This window comes from Pogoniulus pusillus, chromosome 10, assembly GCF_015220805.1.
Source record: "Pogoniulus pusillus isolate bPogPus1 chromosome 10, bPogPus1.pri, whole genome shotgun sequence".
NCBI lineage: Eukaryota > Metazoa > Chordata > Aves > Piciformes > Lybiidae > Pogoniulus > Pogoniulus pusillus.
Window position 1 is genome coordinate 4,966,037 of NC_087273.1, and position 16,622 is coordinate 4,982,658.

The following is a 16,622-nucleotide window of genomic DNA, read 5'->3' on the forward strand; positions in this document are numbered from 1 at the left end:
AACATTAAAGCAGCCTAATTTTCCGCTATGAATTCTTAGCTATTTTAAGCTCATCATCACAGCTCTACAGCACTGCTCTCACAGGCTGGGGATCAAACCCTCCTTCACCCAGGAAGCAAACACAAAAAGGCACTGATTAAAGCAAGCTGCTGAGTTCTCCAGCTGCTCTTTGTGGCACAGTTCCTCTCCACTGCTGCTCTCTGCTTGTTGTTACTCCTGCTTTGGAGTGCTGGTGTGTGCATTCCTGCTGACTCTGCCCTCGCTGGTGTTGCAGTACCTATCTTTATTGCAACAGGAGAAGACTTGCATCAGTGTAGCAGCAGAATCAGAAAATCAGTCAGGGTTGGAAGGGATCACAAGGATCACCCAGTTCCAGCCCCCCTGTCATGGGCAGGGACACCCTACCCTAGATCAGGCTGGCCAGAGCCCCCCTGAGCCCAGAGAGCTGTCACATGCTGAGGTGGCTGCTCAGCATTGCTGCGGGCTGGAGTGCAGCCACTCAGGGACAGGCTCTGCCCAAAGAGTTTAAGAGAATCATAGAACTGTCAGGGCTAGAAGGGACCACAAAGATTATCCAGTTCCAATCCCCCCGACATGGGCAGGGACACCTCACCTTAGACCAGGTTGCCCAGAGCCTCATCCAGCCTGGCCTTAAACACCTCCAGACATGAGGCTTCCACCACTTCCCTGGGCAACCTGTGCCAGGCTCTCACCACCCCCATGGTGAAGAACTTCTTCCTAACATCCACTCTGAATCTCCCCATTTCTAGCTTTGCTCCACTCCCCCCAGTCCTATCACTACCTGACATGCTAAAAAGTCCTTCCCCAGCTTTCTTAAGAGACACAGGGATTAGGCTTATGGTCAGGGGGCAGATAGACCAAATAAGTCTGCTCAGGTGGGCACCAAAACTCTCCCTTCTAAGGCCTAAAGAACATCTCAGTAGGAGTTGTGAAACAAACAGAGCAGGTTCTGAGACAAGCTGGGGGATTATTCAGAGGCTCAATCTTCTGGGTTCCAAAGGACAGGAGAGTTGCCCTCAGGAGGTGACAAAAGTCCTAAGCAAAGGCTGGTGTTCATGGCACAGAGCCAGGTTAATGCAAACATTTTATGCTTGGCCCTGAAGCATCCAAACTTGTGGAATTACTATGCAGAAGGTTGCTTTCTGACCATTTTATGGCTCCTGGTGGGATCAAGTCCCTGAAAATATGGAGCAAGCACACAGCAATCTGAGATCAAAGCCAGAGTTCAGCATCTGTAACTTAGCTCTCTGCCACCTGTGATGCTGAGCACGGGATGTGAAAGTCCAGCATGCTACAACAGATCTGTCTTCAAGTAGGTGACTATTCACTTATGGAACCATAGAACTGCTGCTGTGGTTGGAAAAGACCTCAAAGATCATCGAGTCCAGCTGCCAAGTTAAGACCACCATTGCCACTAAACCATGGCCCCAGCCCCAAGGGTCATGGCCACATATTTCTTGAACCCCTCCAGGGATGGGGACTCCACTGCTTGATGGGCAACCTCTTCCAACCCCTGAACACTCCTGCAGCAAAGAAGTTGCTCCTCATCTCCAATCTAAACTATCCCCTGACTGAATTTCAGGACATTTCCTCTCCTTCTATTAGCTGGTACCAGGCAGAAGAGCCCAGCCCCCACCTCGCTGCAGCCTCCTTTCAGGGCACTGTAGAGAGCAATGAGCTCTGCCCTCAGCCTCCTCTTCTCCATGCTAAACCCCTCCAGCTCCTTCAGCTGCTCCTCCCCAGCCCTCTTCTCCAGACCCTTCCCCAGCTTTATTACCCTTCTCTGCACCTGCTCCAGCCCCTCAATGTCCTTCCTGTAGCATGGGGCCCAAACTGAACCCAGCAGCTGAAGTGCAGCCTCAGCAGCACTGAGTCCAGGGGCACAATCCCTTCCCTACACCTTACACCTCAGAATTACTCAGGCATGCACCTCAGCCACCCACAGAACCTCTTCCATTCACAGGGATCATAGAATCACAGAATCAGTCAGGGACCACAAGGATCATCTCCTTCCAATCCCCCTGCCATGGGAAGAGACACCCTACCCTAGATCAGCCTGGCCACAGCCTCACCCAGCATGGCCTTAAACACCTGGGATGGGGCCTCCTCCCTTTCCCAAACCTTACACCTCAGAATTACCCAGGAATGTGCCTCAGCCACCCACAGACCTCTTCCATTTGCAGGGATCTTGGGAACTGTTTCCCAATTTCCACAATTTCAGGCCATTTCCTCTCCTCCTATCACCTGATCCTTGGAAGAAGAGCCCAACCCCCACCTCACTGTAGCCTCCTCTCAGGAGAGCAAAGCAGGAGTCAAGGCTTTTCCAAATGCTTTCTGTAAGCTGAAGCAGCCCCCAGACTTAGCTCTCTCTGCCTCTGCATTTACTGCCAGTGCTCCCCCCAAGTGAGCCTGAACAATCAACCCCCTTACAAGACTATGGACAACTACAGTGAGCTTTGGGAGTGATGTAAAGCTGATTTGGAGTACCTTACTTTTGCTATCTAAGAGGACATCGATGGTGCTAGGTCCAGGTGGAGAGCTGCAACCAGTGGAGTCCCCCAGGGATCAGTGCTGGATTCAGTGCTGTTCAGCATCTTCATCAATGGCATTGATGAGGGGACAGACAGACAGGGTCTGCTCAGCAAGTCTGCTGATGACACCAAACTGGGAGGCTTGGCTGATCCAGCTGAAGGCTGTGCAGCCATCCAGAGAGAACTGGGCAGATAGAGCTGGGCACAGAGGAACCAAGTGAGGTTCAACAAGGACAAGTGCAGAGTCCTGCATCTGGGGAAGAATAACAAACTCCACCAGTACAGGCTGGGAGGTGTCTGATGGAGAGCAGCCCTGAGGAGAGGGACCTGGGGGTGCTGCTGGAGAACATCCATGGCACAGCAATGTGCCCTTGTGGCCAAGAGGACCCACGGGATTCTGGGGTGCATTAGGAAGAGTGTGTCCAGCAGATCAAGGGAGGTTCTCCTCCCATTCTGCTCTGCCCTGCTGAGACCTCATCTTGAGTACTGTGTTCAGTTTTGGGCTCCCCAGTTGAAGAGGGACAGGGATCTGCTGGAGAGGATCCAGTGGAGGGCTAGGAGGATGATTAGGGGACTGCCTGATGAGGAGAGGCTGAGGGACCTGGGGCTGCTTAGTCTGGAGAGGAGAAGACTGAGAGGGGATTTAAATGTCTGTAAATATCTGAGGGCTGGGGGTCAGGAGAGGGGCACAGGCTCTGCTCACTGCTCCCTAGGACAGGACAAGGAGCAATGGGTGTAAGCTGCAGCACAGGAGGTTCCAGCTCAACACAAGGGGTAACTTCTTTCCTGTAAGGGTCTCAGAGCACTGGCACAGGCTGCCCAGAGAGGTTGTGGAGCCTTTCAAGGCCTGTCTGGATGTGTTCCTCTGTGATCTGTGTTAGATTGTCTGGTCCTGCTCTGGCAGGGGGGTTGGACTGGATGATTTCTTTGGGTCCCTTCCAACCTCTGCCATCCTGTGAGCCTGTGACATCATTCATGTGTTCCCCAAAGCTGCTCACCACAAACAGGTAAGTGACCTCGCTGAGAACTTGCATCCTGAGGTTTGCTGTAGGACAATGACTATTCTTTCCCTGTGCACCATCTCACTGGAAGGACCACTGTCACTGGACAGCTTTGCTTAATCCCAGCCACCTCTTTTAGAGGTCCCTTCCAACCCAGTCCATTCTGTGATTCTATACTACCAGGAGATGAATCACTTTGTCCTTGCCAGGACTGAAATTTCAATCACCCCCCTAACTCCATGACTTCACAACAGTATTGGATTCACCACATTAGCAGACCCTCACACGAGATGACAAGTCATCAAGCCACCAACCATCTCCAGCTTGATCAAGCAGCCACTTGCCAGAGGAGAAGGAAATGGCAGCTTGGTTTCACTCTCAAACGAAGCTGAAAGAAAGCTCTTCCAACAGAGCATGTCAGGGGCAGTTTTAGTTTCAAACCCTAATGAAAAGGCTCTTCTCATGGTCTTCAAATCCACCTTGCTGATGCAGCCCAGCACACAGCTGCCTTCTGGGCTGCCAGTGCTGGCCCATGGGGAGTTTGTCACCAACTGACACTCCCAAGTCCCTTCTCCTCCAGACTTCTCACTCAGCCTGGGTTTGTGCTTTCTGTCTCAAGAAAGAGCTGTATTTATTACATTCCACTGGCAGAGTTCTGTTTCTGAGCACCACTCCTCCTATTACTGCTGAGCCTAAATTGCCACCCTTTCTTGCAGCTCAGGTTGTCACACACCTCAGCTGGCAGAAATCCAGGCTGTGCTAATGGCAGCTTCAGCTAATTTGCTCTCCCCTTCACATTCCCAAGACAATGAGAGCTGTCACAGTGTCTTTTAGCAGGCACCAGCTGAGGTTCCCCTCAGCAGGAGCAGCCTTCCCCCCCTCTACACACAGAAATACCCACAGGAACACACCTCAGCTTTCAAGGACCCTTCTACTCAAGGCTACAGAAACCAGTTAAATGCCTCCAAATATGGGGATATGGGCAAGGAAAAGGAGACTGAAAGGCTGAGTCCTAATTTGCAGTTGGCTCAGTGCCCACAGATAGGCAGGATGCAGAAGGGAGGATGCTTTGAGCTAGCAACATTGATGGCTCCTCAGAAGCTTCCAGGCCTCCACTTCATTTCAGACAAAGGACTGCTCTGGAGGACAGCCCCTTAGCAGAGGTGGGTGCCTTTCATTCCCTCGGGATCCCCTCAATGCAAGAGAGATGTTGAGGTGCTGGAACATGCCCAGAGAAGGGCAACAAAGCTGGTGAAAGGCCTGGAACACAAACCCTGTGAGGAGAGGCTGAGGGAGCTGGGGGTGTGCAGCCTGCAGCAGAGGAGGCTCAGGGCAGAGCTCATTGCTGTCTGCAACTACCTGAAGGGAGGCTGTAGCCAGGTGGGGTTGGGCTCTGCTGCTCCCAGGCACCCAGCAACAGAAGAAGGGGACAGAGCCTCAAGCTGTGCCAGGGGAGGTCTAGGCTGGATGTTAGGAGGAAGCTGATGGCAGAGAGAGTGATTGGCATTGGAATGGGCTGCCCAGGGAGGTGGTGGAGTCACTGTCCCTGGAGATGTTCAAGACAAGCCTGGATGAGGCACTTAGTCTGGTTGACTGGACAGGGCTGGGTGCTAGGTTGGACTGGATGATCTTGGAGGTCTCTTCCAACCTGGTTGATTCTATGATTGTGGAGCTGTTCGGTCTGGAGAGGGCTGAGAGGGGACCTGAGCAGTGTGTACAAATATCTGAGGGGTAGGTGTCAAGTGGAGAGGGCCAAGCTCTTCTTGGTGCTCAGCAGCAATAAGCCAAGGAGCAATGGATACAAACTGGAACAGAGAAGGTTTCACCTCCACATGAAGAGAAACTTCTTTAGAGTGAGGGTGACAGAGCCAATAAGGACATTGAGAGGCTGGAGTAGGTCCAGAGAAGGGCAACAAAGCTGAGGAAGGGTCTGGAGAAGAGGTCTGGGGAGGAGCAGATGAGAGAACTGGGGGTGTTTAGTGTGGAGAAGAGGAGGCTGAGGGTAGAGCTCATTGCTCTGAGAGGAGGTTGCAGTGAGGTGGGGTTGGGCTCTGCTCGCTGGTCCCAGGTGACAGGAGGAGAGGAGAAGTCTTGAAATTGTGCCAGGGGAAGGTTAGGTTGGAGATGTGGAAAAATGTCTTTGCTGCAAGAGTGTTCAGGGATTGGAAGAGGCTGCCCAGGAAGTTAGTGGAGTCCCCATCCCTGGTGGTGTTCAATAAAGGTGTGGCTATGGCCTCCAAAGAGGAGGCTCAGGGTAGGCTCTCTGCATCTCCATGAAGGGAGACTGGAACGGGGTGGGAGTCTGAGAGGCAGGGTGGTGAGAAACAGGTACAGGTTGCCCAGGGAGGCTCTGGATGCCCTCTCCCTGGAGGTGTTCAAAGCCAGGTTGGATGAGGCCTCAAGCAAGCTGGGCTGGTGGGAGGTGTCCCTGCCCATGGCATGGAGGTTGGCACAGAATGACCTCTGAGTTCCCTTCCAAGCCAACCCATTCTGTGATTCTGTTTCTTGTTGTAAACTCAGCTAATAGAACCATAGAATCAAGCAGGTTGGAAGAGACCTCTGAGCTGATCCAGCCCAACCTAGCACCCAGCCCTGGCCAAGCAACCTGAGCATGGCACTAAGTGCCCCAGCCAGGCTTGGCTTCAACACCCCCGGGGACAGCGACTGCACCACCTCAGAAGGCTAAGTGATGTCATCATTAGGCAAAATGGAAATGACTGAGGACAAACTACAATCTGAGTGGCAAAGCACTTGGAAAGGCAATTTTTTTTTGGTGGTGCATTCTTTTCTCTCTTTCTATTTACTCTCAGCTGAGAACAAGTTCCCTGCAGTGAGCTGCTAAGATTCACTTCTCTTTTCCCTCTCTCTCTATGGATTGAACTAGAAGAAGGAAGTACAAGCTCATACTGTACCTTGTTTTACCTGTAAGGAACACACACCTGACAAAAGGCAATCTTCACATCCAGAGTAGGTTCACCACAATAATACAAGAAGTGGCGGCTCATAAATACCTGCAATCAAAGAGTTGCACTGCAGTTACCAACCCAAACTCACACAAGCACAGGAGGCCAGCTCGGGCTCACCCTCACCTCACTGCAAACCCCTCCAGGGTGGGCGTTCAACCACCTCCCTGGGCAGCCTGGGCCAGCCTTTGAGAGCCTTTTCACCTCACTGCAAACCCCTCCAGGGTGGGCATTCAACCACCTCCCTGGGCAGCCTGTGCCAGCCTTTGAGAGCCTTTTCACCTCACTGCAAACCCCTCCAGGGTGGGCGTTCAACCACCTCCCTGGGCAGCCTGGGCCAGCCTTTGAGAGCCTTTTCACCTCACTGCAAACCCCTCCAGGGTGGGCATTCAACCACCTCCCTGGGCAGCCTGTGCCAGCCTTTGAGAGCCTTTTCACCTCACTGCAAACCCCTCCAGGGTGGGCGTTCAACCACCTCCCTGGGCAGCCTGGGCCAGCCTTTGAGAGCCTTTTCACCTCACTGCAAACCCCTCCAGGGTGGGCGTTCAACCACCTCCCTGGGCAGCCTGTGCCAGCCTTTGAGAGCCTCTTCAGCCAAGAAGTTCCTTCTGTTGTCCAACCTAAACCTCCCCTGAGGCACCCTGAGGCCATTTTCTCTCTTCCCATGGTTTGCTGCTAGGGAGAAGAGCTCAACCCTCACCTGCCTCCAGCCTCCTCTCAGGGAGCTGTAGAGAGCAATGAGCTCTGCCCTCAGCCTCCTCTTCTCCAGAACGAACAATTCCCTCAGCTGCTCCTCCCCAGCCCTGCTCTCCAGACCCTTCCCCAGCCTCCTAAAGACCCTCACTGTGGCACAGAGGTCTGTGAGAGCCATGGCAGAGCAGACTGCAGCTCATGTTTCATGCAGTGCACACCTTAGCAGACAGAATTCCTATGAATCCCTTCCTTTGGTGCTCCATAAATAACCACACATGGATGCAACTGCTGATTTCTTCAGGCAGGAAACATTCATTCCCAGCCCATAAACACCTCCTCTGCTGCCAGCTGATACCACCTCACTACAGGCACCGAAGAGCTCTTGGTGTAAAGCACATAAAGAAGTGGCCTGATGCTGAGCAGGGCGAGGGAAGTGATCCTTCCACCCTGCTCCACACTGGTGAGATGCTGCCTGGAGTACTGCATCCAGTTCTGGAGCCACTGTTACAAGAGGGATGTGGATGTGCTGGAAGGCATCCAGAGAAGGGCCACGAGGATGATCAGAGGGTTGGGAATGATTTGTTGTGAGGACAGACTTACAAAGTTGGGGCTGTTCAGTCTGGAGAAGGCTCTGAGGTGACCTTATTGTGGCCATTCAATATCTGAAGGGGGCTACAAGAAAGCTGGGGAAGGACTTTTCAAGGTGTCAGGTAGTGACAGGGCTGGGGGGAATGGATCCAAGCTAGAGGAGGGGAGATTTAGATTAGATGTTAGGAAGTTGTTCTTCAGCATGAAGGTAGTGAGGCCTGCAATGGGTTGCCCAGGGAAGTGGTGGAAGCCTCATTCTGGAGGTGTTTAAGGCCAGGCTGGATGAGGCTCTGGCCAGCCTGATCCAGTGGGAGGTGTCCCTGCCCAAAGCAGAGAGGTTGGAACTGGAAGATCCTTGTGGTCCCTTCCAACCTTGACTGATTCCATCATTCTAAGATACTAATTGTCTCACAACTCCTGTCACAGAATTGTCAGGGTTGGAAGGGCCCTCAAAGACCATCCAGATCCAACCCCCTGCCATGGGCAAGGACACTTCCCACTAGCCCAAACCACCCCATCCAAGTGGCCTGCAAAGAGCAGACCTTTAGGCTGAGCAGCAACTTGTATAGAAGGTTACTTTCTTGTTTTATTTTTCTCTCCACATCTCCTTCAGAGCACTGCAGCAACAAAAGAGCAGCTTCCATGAGAGCCACTGCTTGGCAAGAGGCTTTGAGGCCTGACAAGAGGCTAAAGACGAAGTGAAATTTGCAAGTGGATTAATAATAGATAAAGAGAGTGCTTCTGCTGAGGGAGAGAGCCTCTCTGTTGTGTCTGTGCTCTCCTTTTAATTATTCTTGCAATAACTGGGGAAATCAATGGTGTGAGCAGAGTGATTAATAAGGTTATAGCCCAGCAGAGGCAGATCATCTTCCACCGGGATCAGAAGCGATGGGAGGCAAAAAAACATCACCAGCATCCTGCAAGCTGCTCTAAAGCTGAAGTGCTGGGAGGGAAAAGAAAGAGATGAAAGAATTTAGGAGGGGCACTGAACAGGTCTGTAGAGGAGATACAGAAGAAAGAGCAAAGAGCAGAGAAACTGGGCAGGCAGGGCACTGCCAAGTGCCCAGGTAGGGCAGGCAGGGCACTGCCAGGTGCCCAGGTAGGGCAGGGCCAAGCAGGTTTTTCTGCTGATCACAGCTCACATGCAAGATAGCATGAAACAAGCATCAATAGGCTGAGGAAAAGCTACTTTACTGTAGGGGGGGCACAGCCCTGGAGCAGGCTGCCCAGAGGTTGTGGAGTCTGCTTCTCCAGAGACTCTCAAGACCTGTCTGAATGAGCTCCTGTGTTACCTGTTCTAAGGTGATGCTGCTTTGGCAGAGGAGTTGGACTCAGTGATCCTTCCAAGCTCTGCTTTCAAGACCTGTCTGGATGAGCTCCTGTGTTACCTGTTCTAGGTGATGCTGCTTTGGCAGAGGAGTTGGACTCAGTGATCCTTCCAAGCTCTGCTTTCAAGACCTGTCTGGATGAGCTCCTATGTTACCTGTTCCAGGTGATGCTGCTTTGGCAGAGGAGTTGGACTCAGTGATCCTTCCAAGCTCTGCTTTCAAGACCTGTCTGGATGAGCTCCTATGTTACCTGTTCCAGGTGATGCTGCTTTGGCAGAGGAGTTGGACTCAGTGATCCTTCCAAGCTCTGCTTTCAAGACCTGTCTGGATGAGCTCCTGTGTTACCTGTTCTAGGTGATGCTGATTTGGCAGAGGAGTTGGACTCAGTGATCCTTCCAAGCTCTGCTTTCAAGACCTGTCTGGATGAGCTCCTGTGTTACCTGTTCCAGGTGATGCTGCTTTGGCAGAGGAGTTGGACTCAGTGATCCTTCCAAGCTCTGCTTTCAAGACCTGTCTGGATGAGCTCCTAAGTTACCTGTTCCAGGTGATGCTGCTTTGGCAGAGGAGTTGGACTCAGTGATCCTTCCAAGCTCTGCTTTCAAGACCTGTCTGGATGAGCTCCTGTGTTACCTGTTCTAGGTGATGCTGCTTTGGCAGAGGAGTTGGACTCAGTGATCCTTCCAAGCTTTGCTTTCAAGACTTGTCTGGATGAGCTCCTGTGTTACCTGTTCTAGGTGATGCTGCTTTGGCAGAGGGGTTGGGCTCAATGATCCTTCCAAGCTCTGCTTTCAAGACTAGGGAGCAGAGCCCAACCTCCACCTGACTGCAGCCTCCTCTCAGGGAGCTGTAGAGAGCAATCAGCTCTGCCCTCAGCTTCCTCTTCTCCACACTGCACACTCTCAGCTCCTTCAGCTGCTCCTCCCCAACCCTCTTCTCCAGACCCTTCCCCAGCTTTCTTGCCCTTCTCTGCACCTGCTCCAGCCCCTCAATATCTTTCCTGTAGTGTGGGGCCCAAACTGAACCCAGTAGTTGAAGTGCAGCCTCAGCAGCGCTGAGTCCAGGGGCACAATCCCTTCCCTACACCTCAGAATTACTCAGGCATGCACCTCAGCCACCCACAGAACCTCTTCCATTTGGAGGGATCTTAGGAACTGTTTCATAGATTCAAGCAGGTTGGAAAAGACCTCCAAGCTCAGCCAGTCCAACCTAGCACCCAGCCCTGGCCAACCAACCAGACCATGGCACTAAGTGCCCCAGCCAGCCTTGGCTTCAACACCTCCAGGGACGGCGACTCCACCACCTCCCTGGGCAGCCCATTCCAATGCCAATCACTCTCTCTGCCAACAACTTCCTCCTAACATCCAGCCTAGACCTCCCCTGGCACAACTTCAGACTGTCTCCTTATTCTGTAGCCAGGTGCCTGGGAGCAGAAGAGCCCAACCCCACCTGGCTACAGCCTCCCTTCCCCACCTCCCTGCTCAAAGCAAGGAGAGCTGCTTCCATAGCTTGCAGAGTCAGGATGCTCAGTCCCTGCCTCAGTCTGCATTTCCACATGAACACAGCAACTACACAGCCAAGAGCACTGTTACCACCACACAAACCTAAGAGGCTTAGCTGTGGAGCAGGAGCCTGTGCCCATGAGCAGATTACTGCAAACTCTGCAGCTTATTTCCCCAACAGCTCAAGTCCAGATCCCTTCCCTTCTGAAAAGCTTTTCCCCTTCCTAAGCTTTGACATTTGTAAAATGTTAATTATTCCCATCACAAAATTGCTGCTGGGACTGCTCAGCTCAGGGGCAGAAGCAGGACTCACTGCACTGAGTCTCACCATCAACACAGACAACATAGTGACACTTTCTGGGTTGCATTGATTTAAACCCTAAAGAGATGGGAAGAACTTCTTCACAGAGAAGAGGCTTCATGGTTCTGTGAATCAATAATCACAGAACAGCTCAGGTTGGACTTTAGAGATAGCTACTTCCAACCTCTCTGCCATGGGCAGGGGCATCTCTCAACTAGACTTAGCTGCTCAAGGCCTCACCAACCTGGGCTTGAACACTCCCAGGGAGGAGGAATCCATGACCTCCCTGGGCAGCATATTCTAGAGTCTCACCACCCTCATACTGAAGAACTTCTTCCTAAAATCCAATCTAAAACTGTTCTCTGTGAGCTTCAAACCATTCCCCCTTATCCTGTCTCTAGACACCCTTATGAAAAGTCCCTCTGCAGCCATGAAGATGATCCAAGGGCTGGAGAAGCTGCCCTGTGGAGAAGGCTACAAGAGTAGCCTGGAGAAGAGGTTCCAGGGAGATCTCAGTACCTGACAGGGCTCCAGGAGAGCTGAGAAGGGACTTTTGACAAGGGGTGGGAGCACCAGGATGAGGGACAATGGCTTTGAGCTGAGACAGGGGAGATTGAGAGTGAAGATGAGGAAGAAACTGTTGAGTGAGGATGGGGAGACACTGGCACAGGCTGCCCAGAGAGGTTGTGGCTGCCCCTTGTCTGGGAGTGTTGAAGGCCAGGCTGGATGGCACCTTGAGCAACCTGACCCATATGTCCCTGCCTGTGGCAGAGAGGTTTGAGCTAGATGATCTTTAAGGTCCCTTCCAATCCAACCCATCCTATGAGCCCATGATTGTGTGACTCTATCACAGAATCAAGCAGGTTGGAAGAGACCTGCAAGCTCATGCAGCCCAACCTAGCACCCAGCCCTATCCAAGCAACCAGACCATGGCACTGAGTGCCCCATCCAGGCTTCTCTTTAATTGATGCAATCCTGTTTAATGGTAGTTACAAAAGGAGATGAGAACTGGACACTCTGGTTACCATGGCATGGTTGAGATCTAGCTAACCATCACTGCTGTTTTCTTGCTCCAGACTTTGACTTCTTCTGCCTAACCAACCCTCTGGGACTCACACAAGCCTGGTTTTCAGCCTTGCAGCATCAGAACATCAGCACACCTGAAAGATGCCACAACCAACCACTGCATTTCCAGTGAAGGCTACCTGCAGCTGCTCATCACCAGGAGCAGGGCACACTGAGGCAGTTTTTGTCCTGCAGCATCCCAAGGTAAACTCTGACAGACGTTGTCAAGCAGGATGCAAATCCCTGTCATGGCAGGTGGAAAGCTTTATGGTTGGTTTTCCTGCTGGAATAAAGCTTGGCTGTTCACAGAATCCCAGAATCCCAGCATGGAAGGGCTTAGAAGGGACCTCTAAAGATCATCCAGTCCAACCTCTTGCTAAAATGGGGTCAGGCAGAGCAGCTTGCCCAGGATCACAACATCCAGGCAGGTTTTGAAAGTCTACAGAGAAGGAGAATCCACAACCTCTCTGGGCAGCCTGTTCCAGGGCTCCACTCCCCTCACACCAAACAAGTTTCTCCTCAGATTTAAGCAAAACCTCCCTGGTTCCAGTGTGTGTCTGTTGCCCCTTGCCCTACCACTGGGCACCACTGAAGAGCCTGTCCCCATCCTCTTGACTCCCAGCCTTCAGATACTGATCAGCATTGAGAATATCCCTTCTCAGGCTGCTCAACAGCCACAGGACTCTCAGCCTTTCCTCCCCAGGGAGATGCTCAGCATCTTTGGAGTCTCCCTTGCACTCTCTCCAGCAATTCTCTGTCACTCTTGAATTGAGTAACCCGGAATTGAACACAATACACCAGGTGAGTCCCCACCAGGGCACAGCAGAGGGGAAGAAGAACCCCCCTCAACCTGCTGCCCACACTCTCCTTAATGCACCATTCAGGATTGATTATCTTTTGACACTGTAATTAATCAAGGGGGCAGAAACAGTGAGCACACCAAGTTTTTCCAGTCTTGAAGTGTTGCTGGATTGAGTTCACAGGCATCTCATCCTCCAGGATGCTTCATGGCCCCAGCAAACCCACTGCAGCAGACGAGCGGCGAGACAGGACGTTCTAAAAGCATTCCAGCCCTAATTCCCACCACCCAGGCAGTTCAAAGCCTTTATTGATTGCCCCTGCACACACAGATTCGTGCAGTAATGCACCATAAATAAAAGGATTCACTTTCCCAAACCAAGACTCAAGCAGCAGAACAGCAGGAGAGATGGCCTGTCCTGCTCCTCCTGGCTCTAGCCTGTGTCTCTAACTTGCACTGTATCTCTGCTGTACAACACCAGTGTCAGGATGAATCCTGTGTGCCTGCTGCCTTTACTTTGCTTGCCTTGGGGTGACTCAAGTGAAACACATTCCCTGAAGCAACCAGAGAGAATTGTTCCAGTCCATTACAGTGAGCTGTGATGCACCAGAGGCATCCTACTCCAGCCCCATCTGAGCACAGAATGGGCTGGGTTGGAAAGGACCTCCAAAGCTCATCCAGTTCAACCCCTCTGCACTCAGCAGGGGCATCCTCCACTAGACCATGTTGCCCAGAGGCCTGTGCAGCCTCACCTTGAAGCTCTCCAGGAATGAGGCCAAAACCACTTCCCTGGGCAACCTGTTGCAGCGTTCCAGCACCCTCCAGGTGCACAACTTGTTCCTCACATCCAAGCTCGGTCTGGGATCAGTTCTCTTTCACAGTCTCCCAGGCTTTCTAATTCACACCAACATTTTGTCACCAGGTAGTGTTTGTAATTTACAGCTGGAGAGGCTATCTCTGAAGAGAAGATGACCCAGGGAACAGCATTACATTTTGCCTGGGTAATTTTACACATCAAGCAGCACTGAAAATTCAGGAACTGAAGGGAACAGGCTCAGCAGGCTGACAGATGTGAAACGGGCACGAGCCTCTGAACGCCAAGATCTCAGCACCCAGAGCTGCGTGCTCAAAGTGCTCCTGTGCTGAGCTGCCCTCTACATCCTCAGAGACAGAGCACAAAGAAACTCACAGAATCCAGCAGGTTGAAAGAGAGCTCCAAGCTCAGCCAGGCCAACCTAGCACCCAGCCCTGGCCAAGCAACCAGACCATGGCACTAAGTGCCCCAGCCAGGCTTGGCTTCAACACCTCCAGGCACAGCAACTCCACCACCTCCCTGGGCAGCCCATTCCAATGCCAATCACTCTCTCTGACAACAACTTCCTCCTAACATCCAGCCTAGACCTCCCCTGGCACAACTTCACACTGTGTCCCCTTCTTCTGTTGCTGCTTGCCTGGCAGCAGAGCCCAACCCCACCTGGCTACAGCCTCCCTTCAGAGAGTTGCAGGCAGCAATGAGCTCTGCCCTGAGCCTCCTCTGCTGCAGGCTGCACACCCCCAGCTCCCTCAGCCTCTCCTCACAGGGCTCTGCTCCAGGCCCCTCACCAGCTTTGGCGCCCTCCTGTGGACACCTTCCAGCACCTCAACATCTCTCTTGAGGAGCCCAGAACTGGACACAGCACTCCAGGGGTGGCCTGAGCAGTGCTGAGCACAGGAGCACAAGAACCTCCCTTGTCCTGCTGCCCACACTGCTCCTGAGCCAGCCCAGGATGCCATTGGCTCTGCTGCCCACCTGGGCACTGCTGCCTCATCTTCAGCTCCTCTCTCCCAGCACCCCCAGCTCCCTCTCTGCCTGGCTGCTCTCAGCCACTCTGTCCCCAGCCTGTAGTGCTGCTTGGGGTTGTTGTGGCCAAAGTGTAGAACCCTGCCCTTGGCCTTGTTCAGTCTCATCCCATTGGCCTCTGCCCACCCATCCAGCCTGGCCAGGTCCCTCTGCAGGGCTCTCCTACCCTCCAACAGCTCCACAGCTGCTCCTAGCTCGGTGTCACCTGCACACTTACTGCTGCTGGAAGTTTCAAAACATTCTGAGATGTGTGTGGGGCCAGAGCTTCAGAGCTCTTCCTTGTGACAAGAATATGTAACCACTCAAGCATTATTTCACTGCAGATCACCTTAAAATGACATCCTGGGGACCCAAGAGTGGAAATGTCACAGAAGCACAGAGTTCATCCAGTCCAACCCTCAATCCAGCACTGACAGGTTAGCACTGAACTATGTCCATAAGCACCAGGTCCACACACTGCTTGAACACCTCCAGAGACAATGACTCCAGCACTGCCCTGGGCAGAATGAGGCATAGAAAGTTCCACAGAAGCATGAGGAAAGTTACTTTTTCCCCTGTGAGGCTGACAGAAGCCTGGCACAGGCTGCTCAGGGGGGTTGTGGAGTCTTCCTCTCTGGAGATATTCAACACCTGCCTGGATGTGTTCCTGTGTGATCTGCTGTAGGTGACCCTGCTCTGGCAGGGGGGTTGGACTGGATGGGCTTTGGAGGTGCCTCCCAGCCCCTGCCACTCTGTGACTGAGCTATTTTAGTGCCTACTCCCGGGGGCATTTCCATGAGGATAAAAATAACCTGGCTCCTGTGCCGCAGCAGCTCCACAGCAGGAGCACTTCCACGACTGGCAACGGAAGAGCATCTCTGAAGCTCAGCCCCTCAAAGACATGCAGAGTCAGCAGAGCACAAAGCCACTGCTGACAGCATGGAAACGGAGTTTGCAAGAAGTCTGCTTTGAGCTGGAAGGGGAGAAGGGGTGAGGGGAAGTAGAAGAGGAATGTGAGCACCTCAAGTCCACAGGATTTACCAGCAGAGCAGCAGAGCCTTGGTGTGACAATGAACAACTCTCAGCAAAGCAAACGTTTCACTCCTTTGCACAAGTGAGGCCACACCTCAAGTGCTGTGCTCAGTTCTGGGCCACTCACTCCAGGAAGGACATTGAGGGGCCGGAGAGTGTCCAGAGAAGGGCAGCAAGGCTGGAGAAGGGCTTGGAGCACCTAGGCTACAAGAAGGGGCTGAGGGAGCTGGGGGTGTTCAGCCTGGAGAAGAGAAGGCTGAAGGGAGATCTCTCCACAGCTCCCTGAAGGGAGGTTGGAGGAAGGAGGGGGCAGCCTCTGCTCCTTGGTGGCAAGTGACAGGGCCAGAGGGAATGGTTCCAAGCAGCACCAGGGGAGGTTCAGGCTGGATACAAGGCCACACTCTTGTTGCTGCACCCCAGCAGACCACTGGTCTTCTTGACCACAAGGGCACTTTGCTGTCCTGTGGATAACTTACTGTTCACCTGCACTGCAAGGTCCTTCCAGGTCCTTCTCCATAGATCTGCTTTCCAGCAGCTGAAGCCCTAACCTCTGCAGACTGTGACTTGTCTTCAGAGTCCTGGACAGACACAAAACTGCTACCTGAAGCAAGGCACAGAAACAGCAGCACCAGGACCACCACTCTAGGCAACATGGAGATGCCAAGTTGAGAGCTGGCCTCCCCATTTACCAGAACCACTTCTTTCTTTACACCCTGTGCAAAATCAGGGTAAAGAGGACTGCAGGCAGGCCACAGCAACTCCTCTAATTGGCTCCATGACCTTTCCACAGATGGAAGCACGACAGAAGCAGCCTTTGCAAAGTTTTAAAGGTACAGAGTAAGAACTCAGTCAACATTTGCAGCAGATTCAAAAGGAGAGATATTTTAATGCCTTTCCTGGCTTTAATGCAGCTCCTTCTCTCTGCCTACTGCTGGCTCCTTCATGCTAGACATCAAACTACATCTTTTCCACCTCTGCAGTG

The 16,622-nt window shown here is 52.6% G+C and overlaps 1 protein-coding gene across 6 annotated transcripts in view; it reads right to left on the reverse strand.

Moving 5' to 3' along the window:
- The window catches only part of MAPK10 (mitogen-activated protein kinase 10), a 110,197-nt gene that overhangs the window by 64,911 nt on the left and 28,664 nt on the right, over positions 1-16,622 (reverse strand). For 4 of the 6 annotated variants that reach the window (XR_010303629.1, XM_064149582.1, XM_064149585.1 and 1 more), the window contains exon 3: positions 6,493-6,564. The exons of 1 other annotated variant lie outside the window; for it this stretch is intronic. Coding sequence is in view for 3 of the 5 variants with exons in the window: in XM_064149582.1 (XP_064005652.1) it covers positions 6,493-6,558 (66 nt within the window). In the remaining 2 variants the exon portion in view is untranslated. Of the gene's footprint in view, positions 1-6,465; positions 6,565-16,622 lie in introns of those variants that run through there. One more of the 6 variants, XM_064149584.1, reaches the window with a different exon arrangement.